The sequence below is a fragment of the Nelumbo nucifera genome, chromosome 1 (genome assembly GCF_055504915.1).
Source record: "Nelumbo nucifera cultivar China Antique chromosome 1, China Antique-T2T, whole genome shotgun sequence".
NCBI lineage: Eukaryota > Viridiplantae > Streptophyta > Magnoliopsida > Proteales > Nelumbonaceae > Nelumbo > Nelumbo nucifera.
Window position 1 is genome coordinate 89087856 of NC_142649.1, and position 14838 is coordinate 89102693.

A 14838-nucleotide genomic window follows, 5' to 3' on the forward strand; every position below is an offset into this window, starting at 1 on the left:
AGCTGAACAAGTCCGACCAACGATTCGCCTGACAAGCCGCCTGGACCTCGGGCCAAATCCACTTGGACTCATCATGAACTCCCCGCACTGGGTTAGGACCCCTGGCTCGGGGAGTGGGGGACAATTGATGAAGGATGATTTGGCCCGACCTAGTAAAGAGGGGACACGTGGACACGACTTGACCAAAAGATGACAACTCAGCCTGACATAACCAGTTTGCAATAGATCGAGCTTGGATATTCAACCACCTCAGGACAAGGTTACCTCAGGACGAGATCACTTCGGTACCAGATCGCAACAGGATCACTTCGATCACAAGGCACTTCGACATTCAACCCAGTTTGGAACTTAAAGGCATAAGCTCGGGGATACCGATAGGCCACTACGTGGTGACCCCGAAAATCTCTCCAACGGATTCCGAACTTCACGGGACCACGCCACATAACAGCTAGCATTATCTCCACCCCGCCCAGTTCAGGCGGAATTGATAAGCCTTTTCAGTTGACAGCGTTATCCCCCAATTAAAGCGGAAACGGATCTCATCATGACGAAGATCTCTCAACCGATCCGCAAAACCCACGAGGACTCAACTATATAAAGGCTCCACCCCCGATGGGTCAAGGTACGCGTGATTTCTCTGCTCTCTTGCTCTCTTGCTCTCAATATTCTTAGCATTTTTTAGCTTGCAACAAGTTTGCTAACTTAAGCATTGGAGCGACGTCGCCGGGTTAGCCACCCTGAATTCTCTGATCCTCTTGCAGATCAACCTAGTCCGCCATCCAACTAAAAGCCAAATCACCTCCAGCAAGGAGCAGCTAGATCGCGCTACATCAGTCTTCGTTTCTCCAACTTGGGTAAGTAAGTCAGTTGTGGGGATTTGTTCATCTTCACATGCCTTCACCGTTTGTCTAGTTGCTCTGGTATCATTGCCAGGTGACTAAAGACAACGCTCCCAATCCTTTCAAAGGCCTTGATGGTGTTGTGCCTTCTAAAATCTACCATTGCAGTAGATATATACTATATGTTACAATCAACTTCCATTACAAAAATAGAGAATAAAGATTTGAACTACTACAAATTAACTAAAAGAAAAGAGATAATGGATAGCACAAAACTGGCCTGGATGCAACTGAAGAGACTTATAGGCATGCACTTAAGCCAAGTGTTATAAATTTTTCTCTAATTAACTTGAGAAAGCATATGTTGAGATAATCATCTAGGAGTCCCAGATTAGGGACCAACATACATGGCAGCCATGCATAGGGAATATCTCGCAATGAAGGACAATGGAGATGCTCCCAATGCAAGGCTGCAATGGCCGATGGGACTCTGTTGGGAGAAAGAAGAAAAATTAGGAAAATTGAGGTTTCAGTGTCTATAGAGCCTCCATGGTGTAACAGTTAGGTTACAGCTATACAGGTGCTATTTCCATCTCAGAGAACAAGAGGTGTTCAAAGGTTAATATTACATTACACTCATGGAGCCCAAGGCAGGCTGCCTGGATAGGGAGCTACACCGCAATATCTAAACAATCCTTCCAGTTCTGGACACCCATTAGGATAAGGGATTGACCGGTGGAACGGATCACGCCTCAGTTTCTTACGGAGAAGAGAACCTATACAACCATATGGGTCCTCTTGAAATTGAGTCCTCACCAATGCTTCGCCCTTATTTGCTGCCTCCTGTGAAGTTGATGAAGCTGGGGTTCCGGAATAGAAGAACCTTTCCTCTGGGAAGCTAATTGCAGATCGGTGTAGATGAGCAAACCTCTGTTCCTTGAAATCATAACTTACAACCTGATTTGCAAACACAAAGAGGGGACTTGAAATTTTAGGATTTTTTTCACAGGACTGAACTTCAACAAAGATTTGGTATAGAAGCAAAAAATTCAACTTCTAAAAACTATGATCACAAATAGAGTTTTGACTTTGGTGGAATTATATAAAGTACAAGAATCAGTTCATCTCCATGGATAAGCAATGTACTACTCAAGAGCTTTTGTTTATATTCAAGGACTCTTCATTAATTTGTTAAAATTAATCATAATCAAGGATGGGACACCTAGATTAGTTCTCCTGGAAACTTTTAAGCAATTAAATTTGTGTTTAATGATGCAACCCAAGATTAGCACGAGAATGTGGGTTTGAGTCTGAGAGAAGCCACATTGTGCAAAAATGCCAAAGGTTAGGTCTTTATCCAGTTCCCCCCTCCTGAGACCCCAAATAGCAGGGACCAACATTGGGTAACCCTTAATTACAGGCACAGTTAAAAAGCCTTTGAAGCAAGAGGTTACAAACGTTTATCATTTAAATAACATTAGTTAGATAAGCAACAAATGTGGTTTGATTTGGTCACATGCATAGAAGACCATCTACAGCACCCATATGAAGAAGCAGTCTGTTGCAAATTGAAGGGGCTAGAAGGGCTAGGGGCAGACCAAAAAGGGCATGGGTTGAAGTAGTGAGAAATGATTTGAGCACTCAAAACAAGGCTTGGATGATGATGATGAGATGAGCAATAAATATCACACTCTAAAGGGGGCACATGAAAACCACATAGATTTCATCAACCATGAATATAAATAGCCTACCCCAAATAGTTGAGGTTGATTCTGAATTGAGATGAATATAAACAGCGTGCATCTTCAAGAACACACAAAAAGCACCAAAACCATTCAAATAGTTTAAGTTGTTAGAATGCTTCCATCATGCTATCCTCATCCACTCTTAACATAGGTTGTCCTTCTAGAAATCAGCATAGGATTAACAAAAATTTATTCTTTATTAAAAAGAATGAGGAGCTTACGGTTATGTTATGAGGATATACACCAGTGAGTTCCCGGAACCTGCACACACTAAAGAGAAGGTTCTCAAAGCTGTCCCTGGCATGCTCTTCTGTGAGTGCTCTCCATCTCACACCTTGCTTGCCTGAAATACATTAAGTGAGATGAACAGTCAGAATCATGTGGCAAACTAACCTTTGTAGGGGGTTGTCATGGTGTGAACAGAATGAGAAGGGGCACGGCAGGGGTGTGGGAGGAAAAAACAAGACAACAGGACGAACAGTCATATCTTACTGAGGTTAAATTAGTCTGAAAAAGAAAAAAAATAGAAATTCATTTGTTATTTAAGATTTCTTAAAATAGATAGATATTTCAAAATAAATCTGAAACCACCATGGTGTTGGATACTTCATTGTCATAATGCACTTGTTTTCATTGTAGTCAGTCAAAAAATAAAAATGGAAATAGAAGCAAACAGAATATATTTTACAGGTCTAATTACAATTAAAAGGTTGAAACGAAGTAGTAAGACTTTATTCATATCTGTCCTTTAATCTCTTTATATTTCTTCTCATTTCTTCTACTATTATCATGTTTCTGCAGAACCACTGCTAAAGCTTCTATGATCTTGAAAGTGTACTATCTTACTTTGGTTACTCAGTATTAAATCTTTATTTATTATATTTCACATAATTGAAATTTTTTTAAAAACCCTTACAGTTGTATTTTAGACTAAGAGTTTCTCTGATAGGCATTCTAGGCCTTAAGAGTTCTGTTCAATATCTTGGTGAAATCAAGATTTACCACTTTATTTCCCTTTGATAAAATGGCTTTTTTTATTTTGAGCCAAATAACTGAAACATAGTAAGAAACAGAGAAATTACACAAAAAAGGTTCTAGCCATCTCGGAGGAACTGCCCACCATACACAAGAATTGTCAACATTTTTTGCATACTGTGCTAATTCATGGGCAGTCTGAGTAAAATCCCTAGGTTTATAAACAAATTCATGGGCAGTCTGAGTAAAAGCCGTTTTTTTAAAAAGAAGAAAGCACCACTACTTTTTATATACAAATATCTGAAAAGAAAATTCTTAATCAAGCCATTTCCTGATTCTTAAATTTTTTTCTGTGACAGTTGAATCATTCATCTATGTAATATTTTACATAACAATATATATTCCTCTTTAATTTCTCTGAGAATCTTCTTTTTTCCTTTTTTGGACCAACGAACTTTCTTGAACTTTCACATCCTTGTTTTGTCATTCTAATACATTTTCTTTTAAAATAAATATAAGGGCTAATGAGGCTTAAGCCTCTCCACCTTGGAAAGGTCTTGGTATCTTGTCTCATAAAATGATGACTACAGTTATTTGGATGCAGAATATTGAAATGCTCCAGCTATAAGCCAGCCAAGTTAACATTATTCTAATAGCCTTTAGAAAAGCAGTTACAGTCTCCCAGAAAGGTTCATGTCTGTGCATATATGCATTTAATACATTCAAGCAAACACATGTACAGCCAGACATAACCCATTACCAAATGTTGGTCCCAACCATCTGGGGTTGTGGGAGGGGTAGGTTGGGTATGGTCCTAACTAACATTTGGCCTTTTGTAGCACAAGGTGGCTGCCCTCAGAGTTGAACCCACATTCTCATGCTTGCCAGCCTGAGATTTTACCATTACACCAAGTAATGGCTCCTCACTGCCAGACATATAACCAAGATATAAATGGCTCCATCAATTATATGTGATTTCCTAAGAGTAATTTCCTGCAAGGGTTCACAGGGTTTGTAGCCCAAAACGGGGGGGGGGGGGGGATTGGGTATAAGATGATTGAAACAATGAAAAAATTCAACAAAGCTCTGGCATTGAAGATATAAAGAAAAAATGAAAATCATGTAGAGGGAGATAACTTGTGCCAAATATGGTATACAGGAAAGGAGATGGAATATGGAATTTGTGTCTTATGGAAAAGAATCCAACAAGCAACACAGGATAAGATATCTTGAAAGGAAACAAACAAAAATTCAGTGACACAACAATTCAAGCACAAGATACCACAAAGAATTGGATAATTTTATTTGAATTGCAAAAATCTTTGGCTTTTCTAACAAGCAGTGATCTTCAAATGGATTGCCAAAAGAAAATAACAAAATCTGTGGCAGATGTCTCCATATATGTTACTCCAAGTGAACGAAGGCAGGTTTACTCAAATTTTCTATAACTTAGATAAGGGTTCCTCAACATTTCAACAGGTTTCAAGTCAATTGAGTTGACAATGGACCAATTAACTACTCAGAAATGAGAAAAACAAAGGTCACAAGCATGCAAGTTCCAAATGCAGAGTGTGGATAAAATGAATGACTTTTTTTCTAAAGCTGTCACTAAACAAAGTGAAAGTCAATATTGGAAAAGTATTGTTATATAGATCCTAAAAGAAAGGCGAGCTACTAATGACAGTATAGTAGGTTATTCAAGATTAAGAAGTGCTTGGAAAACCTCAGCACAGTGGAGGCAACTCACCAAATAATATGATATCCACTTGGCTTAAGACAATTTGTTAGTAACCAATTGTGTGCTATTGCAATGATGCGAGTAAGGTGAGACTTAAAATTGCACATGTCATTCTTTCCTAGTTTGCCTTTGAAAACATTGCTTCAAAGTGGTGCAAGATAGATGTACAGATGCTGGATGTTTCCAGTATTTTGGATCATATAACAGCATGTTTTGTTCCAGCTCACCTTCCGCAGCTAAGAATGTGATAGATGGACAAGTTACATGGGTTTCATGGTCAAAACAGGATACTTCTCATAATGGTTATTCACAAGATTCTTTCTCAATCTCATTTACATAAATAAAATCCATCAAATTACTTAAATCTACTTAATACAATTCCACCAAAAATCAAATTTACAAGACAACCGACTAGTTTTGTGGTAAGACAAAGTAAAGCTTAAATAAAGTTTAGGTCAATTGCAATCCAATATTTTGTACGAATGCATTCATGCAGGCCATAAGATCAGGAGGTCCTTTCTCAAATCTAAGTCTCATAAATTCTTTAAATCCACAAATCTATCAAATCATTTGGATATGATTAACACTCTTCTGTTTGTAGTAAGACAATGTATAGATTAACTGCAAGTTAGCACGATTACAGACTGACAGTCAGAGCTTTTCTACTAATGCTTTTAAGCTAGGACCCAGGACTGATGTAATGCATCTAAACTAAAAACATGATTACTAATAGACATAATCTGATCATCTTTTATATTATCATACTTGGATTGAATTTTGAACTGAGTTGTGGCCCTGGAAATGCAGAATTGTATAAGAAATAACTTGCTGAAAACATTCAACTGAATTGTCCTAGTTCATCTGGATATCCATTCTAATAATGAGCAAAGAACAAGTTTTAGTTTATTAACTGAGCTCACTCAAAATGTGGCATGCATTTCTATTGTTAACCATAAAATGCATGACATTCAACTCTCACTACAGATCTACGAAAAGAAAAGAATCTACGATCAAAAAAGAAATTACTCACCAAACCAGCCTTTTGATTCAGCTACAGCCCAATAACTCTGTGCTTCACTCCGAGGACCAGCATCTTTCCGAGTTTCTCCACCACTAAACAAAAGTAGAGCTCCTTCGTCTTTTGCTGCAATTTCAATTCCCTCCTTTATATGTGTCAAGAAAGTAGTGGCTTGTCCCGGATGCTTCTGATAAGATTCTAGAAACCATGAATCCTCCTGATCAACCTTGCCGCAACTGCTACTTGTATAGACCGAATGTCCAGCGACCATTACAAGATTCTGAAGCTTCGCAAAAGGATAGGACTCTGGATCCGTATCTAATTTCCATTGAGCATTCATCATTCGGTACCGACTCTCATACATGGACAAAAGAATCAAAATGGTCACTCCAAATGAAAGTGAAAGAAAGAAAACCAGAAGCGGGTGTAGTTTGTAGCAGTATCGGAGGCGATTCCCGGTCGATTTAAGCATCTTCAACGGATCTGATAGAAAATTTTTCTGTTTCCGGGCTTTTCTGGTGATTCCGGATTCTAAATCAAAATCTCCTCTTGGGTAACCAAGGAAGGACCTCGGACTCCCTGGCCCAAATGACTGGGTATCCATTATAGCATTGAAATTTGTGCAATATTGTTGTCAAAACTAGATGATCAAGCATACCCAGATGAGAATTTAGAGAGAAAAAGCAAATGGGTCATGGTTTCTTCTATTTCTGGGGTCTTCAATTCTATTTCAGAAACACTAGAAGACGGACAAAAGTAAACCCAGAGCCTGGTTCAGAGAGAAAATGAAAAGCAATTGAATTTCAGTTTGCCTGACACAAATGCTCTATGTTTGATGAGAATGGACTAATCATGCCTTATACCCATATGAGAATTTGGAGGCAAAAAGCGCCCAGATCATGGTAAACCTGTCCAGGGTGAAGCGATCTGATACACCAGACTAACCCACCTTTGAGAATTGGTATCTGCTCCTCACAGAGTTGATGCATGTAGGTACCGGTAAGCAATTTCCTTCCTCCTCCCTTGAATAGAAGATTCAGAAATTTATTGGTTTTGGTGAAAATCACTTCCCTATCCCAAGCTAAAAGATTCCAATCCAAAAGACGATGTTTCAGCTACATCATTTGTAACTATACCAAGTGGCGAATCCCTCCGAAGGTCAAAGCTTTTGGCTGTCAGTGCATGTTTCATTCGGAGACATTTGCCATTAAAAGATAGCTTCTTGTATGACAATTCTAACTGAAGTTTCTCTGGAGGGGCAACTGTGGACTGTAGTTACCAATTTCTGTGTTCTGCCTCAGTTCAAGCTCTGTTTCCTTTTTCATTTTCTTTTTTTTATCCCTTTTCTGATTATAACTCATTTTTCTTTTTATTTGCATCGTTATGCTCAATATTTTCAATAAGCAATGCGATCTTTATTTGCATCGTTATGCTCATTATATCAAGTTTGAGAGTGATATAATGGCTCCTGAGTCCTGAATTTCGAAAAGCATTCAATAGTAGAAACAGTCTCATAAACATATGCTACGAAGTTGATTCTAACAAAATAGGATTTATAGTTTGATCAGCAGAAGTAGCCCCGTCCGTCATCCCCAAAGGAACTTTTGGATATTCTCTTGTGCTTTCGCTTCTTGAACACAATACGGAAATAGCAGAAAAAGAACTTTTTTTAATCAAAATAGTATAAAAATGCTCTTCTCAACTTCATTTTTCGTTTTTCTTTCTTTCTCCAGTAAAATTGTTGAAACGAGGCTTTAGTTTAATAGTTTTATGATCAAAGACTCAAAGTACTACTATCAAGACTGAACAAATTTCTATTCAGTAAGCCTACCCAAATGACAGGAAAAATGGAGACAGGGATGTGTGTAGGGTCCAATTCAATGAAAATGAGCTACTTGGTGGGATTCGGGAACCATTTTCCTAGTCAAATTCATCACAGGAATGCATCAGTCCATTGGGATAACTGGAGATAATCCTCTTTGGAAGTTCACAGATGACTGTACTTCTAAGAGCAAAACTGAAATCTACTCTCTTGGGAGAAATGGTGGTAGGACCAGACCAAGATGACAAGTTCTTGGATATAAGTGTTTGGAAGGTTACAAATGGTTGTTCTCTGAATTGCAAAACTGAAATCTACTCTTGGGAGCAATGGTGGTAGGACACAGACCATAATATAAGTTCTTGGGTAAAAGGGAAGAACCTGGTGGCACAGAACCCAACACTCATTTGTTCATTGTTGATGGTGGTGCTTCTCATCATGGTACTCCTCATTTTAGTAATGAAGTATTGATCAGACGTGAATCTTTAACGAGGTTCTTTAGATCCCTAGAGTCAAAGAGTTCGCTTTAAAGTAACACAATATTAATCCTATCTTGATCATAACAAGGAGTTCCCATTTTCAGATTTCAGATGAAGTTCTACTACTATATCTGTGTAGCAAGGCTAATGTTGTATTGATGTGTGGTAAAGACAATGCCACTTCTTTCATGTAAATTTCTTGCTTAATTGTTGAAAAGAATTACAGAGAAAAACAACCCTAAAACAAGAGAGATGGATCAAGTAGTTGCATTAAGGAAGGTGTTCTCTTGCAATCAAGCTCCTTGATACAAAATTTAGTTGCATAGTTTACAATATTCAGTTTATACATAACTGACAAAACCGTATTTATACATATTTACACAATGGAGAAGATTGAACAAAACTTTTAACCAGAAGAAACCGATGTCTGTACATGTTAGAAAAGGAAATTTAGTGTGCCCTTGTTTTTATGCTCCCTCCTTACTTAGCCTTTAACTTGTCCAGGTGGAAACTCCTCTGTAAGAATGAAAACAGGCCATATATAAGGTGAAAATGGTGAGAATATAACATACAATGGTTTCTTCTTTGATCAGAGAATCAGTAGCTTGGCTCACCAGAATGGAGTGGATATCATCTAGAAGAGGTAAAAGTAATGAAATCAATTCCCGCATTTCCTCTTTTAGCATGTCATAGTCTTCTTCCTCAGCAATGAGAAGTTTAATGAAAGCTTTCCTCTCAGGGATCAGCTTTAGAGCTACCTACATTTATCATATTTAATTATCAGCTGGTGAAAAGTTTGAAGAAGCATAGGTTTAGCGCAGGTGCATCACCATAGTGCCATGGTTGTGTTCAATTGCCTTCAAACTCAAATCCCAGTGCTGGAGAGAGTGGTGGGATATGTTCTAAGAAAGGAGTTTCGGTCATGGACTGTGATAAGCAAATCACAACTTGGCTTGACTATATATATATATATATTGAAGCCTATCCAAATTTATTAAGCCAGAAACAGTTTTCAGTCTACCCTGTTTTTAGAATTGTTAAGTTGGTCTGACGTACCACAGATACATTTGCTAATAGCTATTGTAACCCAAAATATTTGTTCTTTTAAATATATTTTGATATAAAATAGCTTTAAAAATAATTTGAAATTATTTTATATATTTTATAACTTTTTTCTTTTTATTTTGTACTTTTGTTTGAGCAAATTGAATGGTCGAACTGGTTAAAAATGGTTCTGCCCAAGTGACCAAAACAGTTTTGTATCCAGTTCGAGTCTGACAACATTTCTCTGAATCAAGAAATGTGAAGGAGCCAACTGACTTAGTTGATAAGGTCTCTGTTGGTTGTAGCGGAGACTTGGGATCGAATCTAGCTATCCCATTATTTAGCCCATAGATGATAGAACCACCCAAAAGAAGAAGTGTTCAAACATAAATAATTGCAGAAGACGCCAAGGGGCTTAGAGAGAAAAAGGGAAAAAGTAGATTGGGGGTCGAGTTGTAATATTACCTTATAAGCAGCGGATGAAATCCATCCGTGCCATGGCTTCAATGTAGTAATGTACGCATCCTCTACCACTTGCTCCAGACTTTGTGCCACATCCTTTTCTAACTTCTCTAACAAATTTACTGTAAAATCCATTGACCTAGTCCAGAAACAATAAAGAGGTTTCAAAAGGAAATAACAATAAAAATAACTATGATCAAAGTATATATGATGGTTCAGACTTTGGACTAAAAGAAAAATACTGGTTATCAGACATTCAAGCTATGCTATGGATATTTGGGCTTGGGACTTGGGAGAGAATCTAACTTTTACCAATTGGTCCATGGGCCACATGTTTTGTGTTGACTGTGGGCCCAAGACAGGTCCAGCCAAAGACCCAAAGTGCAACTCAACATAGTAGCTCAGGGGAAGTCTTGGTTATGGGAAACACCCACTGACCACACAATAGTAGCCTCTGGGACGTCCATAACTTGTTCAATCCCCATCCATTTTACAGATCAGAATGAATTCTTTCAGGCTATGTTTGGATTACAGCAAAAATAGAATAAACAGGATGCTTGGATCCAATTCCTTTCCATGTTACATTGTTGGGGGAGAAAAGGGCCTCAGGGAATAAACAAAGTAGTGGATTTTAGGACAGAACAAGGATTCAGGAATCCGCTACTTTCTGTGTTAAGTTGTGTTAGCTCATAGGCCATAGCCTCGTAAAAGAATCAAAAAGGGTCCCATGAGATATGTAAAGCAGCAAGCAGGGGATTTTGTGCCACATTTTTTCATTGATGGATAATGCAATAAGGACCTAAGGGACTGACCATTCAGTCCCTTATCCATCGAATGATGAAATTCCCGTTTTTCTCTTCCACCCAGCAATTCAAACACAGCTTTGGGGGCATTTGGAACGAAGGATTTGAGGGTTCTGGATGATTAGAAGGGTGTAATCCATTTCCTTTGCTTACCACCATTAAAAAAGAAGGTTTATATTCTAGTTATTAGGGATGACAATTTTCTCCATCCCCAATGGGTATCCAGGCTCTTCGATTCGACGGGGTTGGGTATGGAGAGTACTTTGGCAGGGTCGGGGTATCCCCACCCCACCCCGACCCCGATTAATATATATATATATATATATTATTTTTATAATATTTATATTATAATATTATTATTTTATTTGATTAACAAATAACATTATAACAATTAACAATTCAAGAGTCGAGAGTCTCTTGACTCTCTTCTCTTCTAGATTACCACTTAGTGACTTGACAAAGGACAAAGAAAGACTCAAAGAAGAAAGAACAAACTACGGAGGTAAATCCTAGTTCTTCCTTCATCTATCGTTGCCGACTGCCATCGTCGTTGCTGTCATCCGTCGGACGTCGGTACTCAAAACCTTAGTTCTTCGGCTTCCTTCTTCGTCTATCAATGCCGCAGATCTGGACCTCGCAACGGTCCTCTCTCTTTCTCTCAGCCTCTCTATTTTTGATTTCTAATTTTTTATGCTTTTGATTTCTTATTTTTGAAATCTCAAACATACAGATACAGATCCAAATTTTCTTAACATCTTTTATCTTTTATTATTCAATTCTGTTTCTGATGCCTAGGATTGTTGGTTGTGTATTATGGGGTTCTGTAAACAACCGTTTCAGGTTCAGCCAGTGGTTACTGACTTTCGTATAATCAGGGACTCGGGTCTACGATAGGGAATTCATCCCGTCGGGGTTGGGGATGGAGGAGAATTCCTTTCCCGATGGGAATCGGGGACGAGGATGGGAATGATTTAGGGGTTGAGGTTGGGGATGGGAAATATAATCCCCGCCCTGAATCCGCTCCGTTGCCATTCTTACTAGTTATCAACAAAACTATTGATTAAATATTTGTTTAGATAGAGAAAAACTGAAAAGAATTGGCTGATTGGAGCAGATTTAAGATCACCCTTAAGCAGAACAGAAATTCTTAGCGGCTAGGCATTTTGGATATGATTCACACTCCCTTGAGTAGAAACCGGAATCCTAGGGATTTCCATTTCCAATATCTTAACTAAAAATTATATGTTCTTAGCCAAAAAATAAAAGATTAGATTTCCTCACCCTCACATGGAGTGTCCGTTTGGCATGCATAACACCACATCTCGAATATCCCAATCGACTATCGTGTGGGCATGAATCTTTTCTATTACACCAATTCCACCATATACATACCTCGCCAAGGGTACTGTTGAATTGAAATCCCCATTTCACTAACTCAATTTTTTAATGACTTTGTTTTATTATTTTATTTTAATTACCTTGTCAGCCAAACCAAGGCTCTTGAACAGCTGGAGGGCTTTCTTGCAATTCCTTCTCTTGCTTCTTTCTTCAAAATCTCAACCACGTTTGAGTAAACGGATGGGTCCGATTCGTACATCTTATCCAATTTCTACAGTAAAAATATAAATTAATTTGACAAGTAGATAAGTTAAATAAATAATTTCATGGGGCACCCTCACAAGAAAGAGGGTGAGAAACAGACAAGAAGATAAGCTAAGCTAAATTAGTAATCTCCTTTCTTATCAATCATCTCGATTAAAATGACACTTTAACCTTGCAAGATTGAGGAAGAGTATGAAACAGGAACTAGCTAATTTTCAAAATACAAGGTAGGTATTTTCGTCACAAAAGAAAGTAATCTCCTTTCTATTCTTTTTTTACTTAGAAGTAGGAATTTAGAGGCATTGAAGAGAATTTCAACCGAAAGATTTACCTGGATATTTTGATGTATGTCTTGTCTCAAAACCGCCATTGTTGGTCCAATCTTATCTGCAGTAAGAGGAGGTACCATAACCACACAATAAGCTATAAATAAAAGATAGATATGTAGATTTGTATCATCATTCATACAAAGAAACAGTTGGGAGTCTTACCCAAGAAATAGAAGACAATTGACAAAGTTACACAGAGAGAGAGGGGGGGGGGGGGGGGGTGCTTGAATGGGGAGAAATTGAGAGAAACCCATTTCAAGTTTCATGATCGTATGGGTTCGCTTGATTATTGGACTGATATGGAGATTTTGTGAAAAACCCACTTAAGTCGGTTTAGATTGGTTGGGAAGAGGGAGAAACGAAGTACCCGCTTTGATTTCATGGAAAGTAGGCGTGTGTATCTGTTTGTTTGTGTTAAGAGAGAGAGAACCTACCCAGTACTTGAATAAGTAAATTGCAGGTATACAGAAATGGCTTGGTAGGAAGATATGCAGCATCAGGATTAATACCAGATGGCTTATCTTTGACAACCAAAGAAAGCTCCTCGATGGCAGACCTCATCTCAGACTCCTCCATTCCTCCTCTTCCTCTTTTCATTTGATCTCTTCTTTCTGTGAATTTCCTGGGTGTCGATTGATCTCCTATCTTCTTGTGATAACAACAGACAAGATATCCATCATTAATGCTGGGCCTCTTCCATTTTTTCAGATTCCAGACCCCGAGGAGAGAGAGAGAATTATAAATCGGTTAGACCTGACCTGAAGCCCCCAAGTGCTGGTATTTAAATCAAGAGGACATGGCTTCTTTGCTTCCAACTCCTTTTCTTGAATGCCTTTCGGTCCAGAGCTGTAAAACGGTCGTGCCGCCCGCGTTGCGGGCCTTGCGGCACGGTCCGACACAATAAAATGTGGGTCGTGCTGGGCCTACGGTTTCATGTCCACGGGCCAGTATGGTATGACATAACTGTATGTGTCATTTTGCCTGCAACCCGCGTGTTGCCACAGCCCACAACCTGGCACAGCCTACGGGCCTGAACTGGGCCGAGTACGGCCCACCTAAGAAATTAGTTGTATTGAATTATTTTCAATTCCTATAAATAGTTTTATCCTCCACTATTCTCATCACATAAATTCAATAATTCTCTTCTCAAGTTCTCATACTCTCAAGTCTATACATTCTCTAATTTTCATACTCTCTCTACACTCTACTCTCCATTTCTCAACTTTATTGAAGTTTCAATAAGAAGAAGGCTTGCTCAAGTATCTCAAATTAGCAATTTGGGAGGCTTGAATGCTTCAACCATTGAAATAAAGTTGAGATTCCAAACTGGCAATCTGGGTAAGTGTCATTAAATTAATTTTTATTTTTTTAGAATTAAAAAAAATGGTCGGGTTCTCCCAAAACCAATTCCCCAACATCAACATGTTTAATGTTGACGATATTCAATCATAACATGATAGCGTTAGCACCGATATATATGCTATTGATATTAATGAAGGAAAGAAAAAAAAGGCCATTAGGTTGATTAGCCCGATTTGGAAAATATTTAAAGTAGAGGAGGTTGAGGGGAATGGAAAAATAGTCATTTGCCAAAAATGTAGGAAATACTTTAGCTACTGTAGCAAGGGTGGTACTGGCCACTTGGTCAGACATTTGCTCACCCATGAAAAAGAAGAAGAAGAAGAAGAAGAAGTGAAAGAAACAACACAAACACAAATTGGGCATGAGGTTTTTGGTACTTTTAAATATTCTCAATAAAAAATGAGGTACAAATTAACAAAATATATTGTACATGCTGAGCAACCATTTTTGTTAGCCAAAGTTACTAAACTTGAAATATTTTTACGTAATTCTATAAATCCATAATTTAAAAAAGTTTATGGGAACACTATTAGATCGTATGCTTTAAAATTTTTTGATTCATATATAAAAAAAATTTAATTTATATTTTATCAAATCTTAATTCTAGAGTTGCAATTACTTAT

The 14838-nt window shown here is 38.1% G+C and overlaps 2 protein-coding genes across 3 annotated transcripts; both read right to left on the reverse strand.

Moving 5' to 3' along the window:
- Positions 1–1351: 1351 nt before the first annotated feature.
- LOC104587931 (uncharacterized protein C57A10.07-like) lies at positions 1352–7619 on the reverse strand. Its single transcript, XM_010245708.3, has 3 exons — positions 6328–7619; positions 2806–2927; positions 1352–1796 (listed from the first exon to the last, which is right to left on the reverse strand). The coding sequence occupies exons 1-3, from the start codon at positions 6917–6919 to the stop codon at positions 1476–1478; spliced, it is 1035 nt and encodes a 344-aa protein (XP_010244010.1). The 5' UTR covers positions 6920–7619; the 3' UTR covers positions 1352–1475.
- A 1247-nt stretch (positions 7620–8866) lies between these two features.
- LOC104587930 (glycolipid transfer protein 3-like) lies at positions 8867–13874 on the reverse strand. Of its 2 annotated transcripts, none has more exons than XM_010245705.3 (6): positions 13363–13874; positions 12856–12911; positions 12401–12531; positions 10123–10258; positions 9228–9371; positions 8867–9129 (listed from the first exon to the last, which is right to left on the reverse strand). In XM_010245705.3, exons 1-6 carry the CDS (start codon positions 13448–13450, stop codon positions 9094–9096), a joined length of 591 nt encoding a protein of 196 aa, XP_010244007.1. In that variant the 5' UTR covers positions 13451–13874; the 3' UTR covers positions 8867–9093. The 2 variants fall into 2 exon arrangements, with proteins under 2 accessions (XP_010244007.1, XP_010244006.1); XM_010245704.3 differs by having other exon boundaries at positions 13288–13873.
- Between the last annotated feature and the right edge of the window lie 964 nt (positions 13875–14838).

Bases quoted from the DNA above. Each gene is read 5' to 3' on its own strand.
- LOC104587931 (XM_010245708.3), bottom strand. From the start codon at position 6,919: ATGGATACCCAGTCATTTGGGCCAGGGAGTCCGAGGTCCTTCCTTGGT. The intron at 2,928-6,327 runs GTGAGTAATTTC...AATGTATTTCAG, and splicing joins TGAATCAAAAGGCTGGTTTG to GCAAGCAAGGTGTGAGATGG. The intron at 1,797-2,805 runs GTAAGCTCCTCA...TTTGCAAATCAG, and splicing joins TATATCCTCATAACATAACC to GTTGTAAGTTATGATTTCAA.
- LOC104587930 (XM_010245704.3), bottom strand. From the start codon at position 13,450: ATGAAAAGAGGAAGAGGAGGAATGGAGGAGTCTGAGATGAGGTCTGCC. The intron at 12,912-13,287 runs GTAGGTTCTCTC...CTCTTACTGCAG, and splicing joins TTTACTTATTCAAGTACTGG to ATAAGATTGGACCAACAATG. The intron at 9,130-9,227 runs GTGAGCCAAGCT...TCATTCTTACAG, and splicing joins ATGATATCCACTCCATTCTG to AGGAGTTTCCACCTGGACAA.